The sequence below is a fragment of the Salmo salar genome, unplaced genomic scaffold (assembly GCF_905237065.1).
Source record: "Salmo salar unplaced genomic scaffold, Ssal_v3.1, whole genome shotgun sequence".
Lineage (NCBI taxonomy): Eukaryota > Metazoa > Chordata > Actinopteri > Salmoniformes > Salmonidae > Salmo > Salmo salar.
Window position 1 is genome coordinate 94,001 of NW_025549926.1, and position 6,000 is coordinate 100,000.

At 51.1% G+C, this 6,000-nt stretch overlaps 1 protein-coding gene across 1 annotated transcript in view; it reads left to right on the forward strand.

Moving 5' to 3' along the window:
• LOC106594071 (anoctamin-1) overlaps window positions 1-6,000 on the forward strand; it is a 140,835-nt gene that overhangs the window by 64,677 nt on the left and 70,158 nt on the right. Inside the window, 1 exon segment of the mRNA XM_045713591.1 lies at window positions 2,307-2,508. Within this exon segment, the coding sequence (XP_045569547.1) occupies window positions 2,307-2,508 (202 nt within the window).

Sequence of the window (6,000 nt, forward strand, 5' to 3'; positions counted from 1 at the left end):
GAGCCCCAGGACCAGCTTGCTTAGGGGACTCTTCTCCAGGTTCATCTCTCTGTAGGTGATGGCTTTGTTATGGAAGGTTTGGGAATCGCTTCCTTTTAGGTGGTTGTAGAATTTAACGGCTCTTTTCCGGATTTTGATTTTGTTTGGTGTTTTACGTTTTACGCTGAGGATATTATTTGGTGTTTGTCCCATTTTGTGAATTCTTGGTTGGTGAGCGGACCGCAGACCTCACAACAATAAAGGGCAATGGGTTCTATAACTGATTCAAGTATTTTTAGCCAGATCCTAATTTATATGTCGAATTTTATGTTCCTTTTGGTGGCATAGAAGGCACTTCTGGCCTTATCACTCAGCTCGTTCACAGCTTAGTGGAAGTTACCTGTGGCGCTGATGTTTAGGCTGAATATTGTATAGTTTTTTTTGTGCTCTAGGGCACCGGTGTCTAGAAGGAATTTGTATTTGTGGTCCTGGCAACTTGACTTTTTCCTACATAATCTGTGCAGAAGATCTAGGTGCTGCTGTAGGCCCTCCTTGGTTGGGGACAGATCTAGGTGCTGCTGTAGGCCCTCCTTGGTTGGGGACAGATCTAGGTGCTGCTGTAGGCCCTCCTTGGTTGGGGACAGATCTAGGTGCTGCTGTAGGTCCTCCTTGGTTGGGGACAGATCTAGGTGCTGCTGTAGGCCCTCCTTGGTTGGGGACAGATCTAGGTGCTGCTGTAGGCCCTCCTTGGTTGGGGACAGATCTAGGTGCTGCTGTAGGCCCTCCTTGGTTGGGGACAGATCTAGGTGCTGCTGTAGGCCCTCCTTGGTTGGGGACAGATCTAGGTGCTGCTGTAGGCCCTCCTTGGTTGGGGACAGATCTAGGTGCTGCTGTAGGCCCTCCTTGGTTGGGGACAGATCTAGGTGCTGCTGTAGGCCCTCCTTGGTTGGGGACAGAAGCACCAGATCATCAACAAACAGTAGACATTTGATACATAGACACCACTAGTCAGCTGTTTCTACCATCAGGCTGCTGAATAGACACCACTAGTCAGCTGTTTCTATCCCCAGACCATCAGGCTGCTGAATAGACACCACTAGTCAGCTGTTTCTACCATCAGGCTGCTGAATAGACACCACTAGTCAGCTGTTTCTACCATCAGGCTGCTGAATAGACACCACTAGTCAGCTGTTTCTACCCCCAGACCATCAGGCTGCTGAATAGACACCACTAGTCAGCTGTTTCTATCCCCAGACCATCAGGCTGCTGAATAGACACCACTAGTGAGCTGTTTCTACCATCAGGCTGCTGAATAGACGCCACTAGTCAGCTGTTTCTATCATCAGGCTGCTGAATAGACGCCACTAGTCAGCTGTTTCTATCCCCAGACCATCAGGCTGCTGAATAGACACCACTAGTCAGCTGTTTCTACCATCAGGCTGCTGAATAGACACCACTAGTCAGCTGTTTCTACCATCAGACCATCAGGCTGCTGAATAGACACCACTAGTCAGCTGTTTCTACCATCAGGCTGCTGAATAGACACCACTAGTCAGCTGTTTCTACCCCCAGACCATCAGGCTGCTGAATAGACACCACTAGTCAGCTGTTTCTACCATCAGACCATCAGGCTGCTGAATAGACACCACTAGTCACACAGACAGACAGATCGTTGTTACAGTTGTAAATATGTACATTTTCTTTAAATGTTTATTATTGTTTCATTCACTTATCTTTTTGACCTGAACTGTTGGAGCTGAAGAGTTGTACAGTACCCTGGGATTACTGTACCCTGGGATTACTGTACCCTGGGATTACTGTACCCTGGGATTACTGTACCCTGGGATTACTGTACCCTGGGATTACTGTACCCTGGGATTACTGTACCCTGGGATTACATCTGCAACACTGTGCGTGGGACTAATACAGTAATGTCTCTCTGTCCTAGTTTGTGGCTGTGGGACTAATACAGTAATGTCTCTCTGTCCTAGTTCGGGCTGTGGGACTAATACAGTAATGTCTCTCTGTCCTAGTTCGGTCTGTGGGACTAATACAGTAATGTCTCTCTGTCCTAGTTCGGTCTGTGGGACTAATACAGTAATGTCTCTCTGTCCTAGTTCGGTCTGTGGGATTAATACAGTAATGTCTCTCTGTCCTAGTTTGGGCTGTGGGACTAATACAGTAATGTCTCTCTGTCCTAGTTCGGTCTGTGGGACTAATACAGTAATTTCTCTCTGTCCTAGTTCGGTCTGTGGGACTAATACAGTAATTTCTCTCTGTCCTAGTTCGGTCTGTGGGACTAATACAGTAATTTCTCTCTGTCCTAGTTCGGTCTGACGTTCTCCGCGGTTTTCGGCGTGATCGTTTATCGTATCGTCGTATCCGCCCTGATGGCGATGTCACCTGACCCGGAGATCAAGTCTAACGTCCGCGTTACCGTGACGGCGACCGCCGTCATCATCAACCTGGTGGTCATCCTGATCCTGGACGAGATCTACGGGGCCGTGGCCGTCTGGCTCACGGAGCTGGGTAACGCACCTCTACATTCAGATTATTACCTGGTGGAGCTGGGTAACGCACCTCTACATTCAGATTATTACATGGTGGAGCTGGGTAACGCACCTCTACATTCAGATTATTACCTGGTGGAGCTGGGTAACACACCTCTACATTCAGATTATTACATGGTGGAGCTGGGTAACGCACCTCTACATTCAGATTATTACATGGTGGAGCTGGGTAACGCACCTCTACATTCAGATTATTACCTGGTGGAGCTGGGTAACACACCTCTACATTCAGATTATTACATGGTGGAGCTGGGTAAGCACCTCTACATTCAGATTATTACATGGTGGAGCTGGGTACACCTCTACATTCAGATTATTACCTGGTGGAGCTGGGTAATGCACCTCTACATTCAGATTATTACCTGGTGGAGCTGGGTAACGCACCTCTACATTCAGATTATTACATGGTGGAGCTGGGTAACGCACCTCTACATTCAGATTATTACCTGGTGGAGCTGGGTACACCTCTACATTCAGATTATTACATGGTGGAGCTGGGTAACGCACCTCTACATTCAGATTATTACATGGTGGAGCTGGGTAACGCACCTCTACATTCAGATTATTACATGGTGGAGCTGGGTAACGCACCTCTACATTCAGATTATTACATGGTGGAGCTGGGTAACACCTCTACATTCAGATTATTACATGGTGGAGCTGGGTACGCACCTCTACATTCAGATTATTACCTGGTGGAGCTGGGTAACACACCTCTACATTCAGATTATTACATGGTGGAGCTGGGTAACGCACCTCTACATTCAGATTATTACATGGTGGAGCTGGGTAACGCACCTCTACATTCAGATTATTACATGGTGGAGCTGGGTAACGCACCTCTACATTCAGATTATTACCTGGTGGAGCTGGGTAACGCACCTCTACATTCAGATTATTACATGGTGGAGCTGGGTAACGCACCTCTACATTCAGATTATTACATGGTGGAGCGGGGTAACACCTCTACATTCAGATTATTACCTGGTGGAGCTGGGTAACGCACCTCTACATTCAGATTATTACCTGGTGGAGCTGGGTAACGCACCTCTACATTCAGATTATTACATGGTGGAGCTGGGTAACGCACCTCTACATTCAGATTATTACATGGTGGAGCTGGGTAACGCACCTCTACATTCAGATTATTACCTGGTGGAGCTGGGTAACACCTCTACATTCAGATTATTACCTGGTGGAGCTGGGTAACGCACCTCTACATTCAGATTATTACCTGGTGGAGCTGGGTAACACTCCTCTACATTCAGATTATTACATGGTGGAGCTGGGTAACACCTCTACATTCAGATTATTACCTGGTGGAGCTGGGTAACGCACCTCTACATTCAGATTATTACATGGTGGAGCTGGGTAACGCACCTCTACATTCAGATTATTACATGGTGGAGCTGGGTAACACCTCTACATTCAGATTATTACCTGGTGGAGCTGGGTAATGCACCTCTACATTCAGATTATTACATGGTGGAGCTGGGTAACGCACCTCTACATTCAGATTATTACATGGTGGAGCTGGGTAACACCTCTACATTCAGATTATTACCTGGTGGAGCTGGGTAATGCACCTCTACATTCAGATTATTACCTGGTGGAGCTGGGTTACGCACCTCTACATTCAGATTATTACATGGTGGAGCTGGGTAACACCTCTACATTCAGATTATTACCTGGTGGAGCTGGGTAACACCTCTACATTCAGATTATTACCTGGTGGAGCTGGGTTACGCACCTCTACGTTCAGATTATTACATATTTGTGTCTTTGACCTGTCCTGTTTGTGTTATGTCAGATTTCTCAAATAATTTTTCATACGGTCTCCTGAATAAGACGTCTCTCTCTCCTCTCCTCTCTCCCATCCCTCTCTCCTCTCCCCCATTCCTCTCCTCTCTCCTCTCTCTCATCCCCCTCTCCTCTCCCCCATCCCTCTCTCCTCTCCTCTCCCCCATCCCTCTCCCCATTCCCCTCTCCTCTCCCCATTCTCCTCTCCTCTCCCCTATCCCCCTTTCCCCTCCTCTCCATCCCATCCCTCTCTCCTCATCTCTATTCCTCCCTCTCCCCCATCCCCCTCTCCCCTCCTCTCCATCCCATCCCTCTCTCCTCACCTCTATTCCTCCCTCTCCTCTCCATCCCCCTCTCTCCTCTCCTCTCCCCATCCCTCTCTCCCCTCCTCTCCTCTCCCCTTTCCCCTCCTCTCCCCCATCCCTCTCTCCTCTCCTCTCCCCATCCCTCTCCTCTCCCCATTCCCCTCTCCTCTCCTCTCCCCCTTTCCCCTCCTCTCCCCATCCCCCTCTCTCCTCCTCTATTCCTCCCTCTCCCCATCCCCCTCTCCCCTCCTCTCCCCTCCTCTCTCCCCTCCTCTATTCCTCCCTCTCCTCTCCATCCCCCTCTCCCCTCCTCTCCCCTCCCTCTCTCCCCTCCTCTATTCCTCCCTCTCCTCTCCATCCCCCTCTCCCCTCCTCTATTCCTCCCTCTCCTCTCCATCCCCCTCTCCCCTCCCTCTCCATCCCCCTCTCTCCTCCTCTATTCCTCCCTCTCCTCTCCATCCCCCTCCCCTCCTCTCTCCTCCCTCTCTCCCCTCCTCTATTCCTCCCTCTCCTCTCCATCCCCCTCTCCCCTCCTCTATTCCTCCCTCTCCTCTCCATCCCCCTCTCCCCTCCTCTATTCCTCCCTCTCCTCTCCATCCCCTCTCCCCTCCTCTCCATCCCTCTCTCTCCTCCTCTATTCCTCCCTCTCCTCTCCATCCCTCTCCCCTCCTCTCTCCCCTCCTCTATTCCTCCCTCTCCTCTCCATCCCTCTCTCCCCTCCTCTATTCCTCCCTCTCCTCTCCATCCCCCTCTCCCCTCCTCTCCCCCTCCTCTCTCCTCTCCTCTATTCCTCCCTCTCCTCTCCATCCCCCTCTCCCCTCCTCTATTCCTCCCTCTCCTCTCCATCCCCCTCTCCTCTCCATCCCCCTCTCCCTCCTCTCCCCCCTCCTCTCTCCCCTCCTCTATTCCTCCCTCTCCTCTCCATCCCCCTCTCCCCTCCTCTCCATCCCCCTCTCCCCTCCTCTATTCCTCCCTCTCCTCTCCATCCCCCTCTCCCCTCCTCTCCCTCCCCTCTCCCCTCCTCTATTCCTCCCTCTCCTCTCCATCCCCCTCTCCCCTCCTCTATTCCTCCCTCTCCTCTCCCCCTCCTCTCTCCCCTCCTCTATTCCTCCCTCTCCTCTCCCCTCCCCTCTCCCCTCCTCTATTCCTCCCTCTCCTCTCCATCCCCCTCTCCCCTCCCTCTCCCTCCCCTCTCCCCTCCTCTCCTCCCTCTCCTCTCCATCCCCCTCTCTCCTCCTCTCCCCCTCCTCTCTCCCCTCCTCTATTCCTCCCTCTCCTCTCCATCCCCCTCTCCCCTCCTCTATTCCTCCCTCTCCTCTCCCCCTCCTCTCTCCCCTCCTCTATTC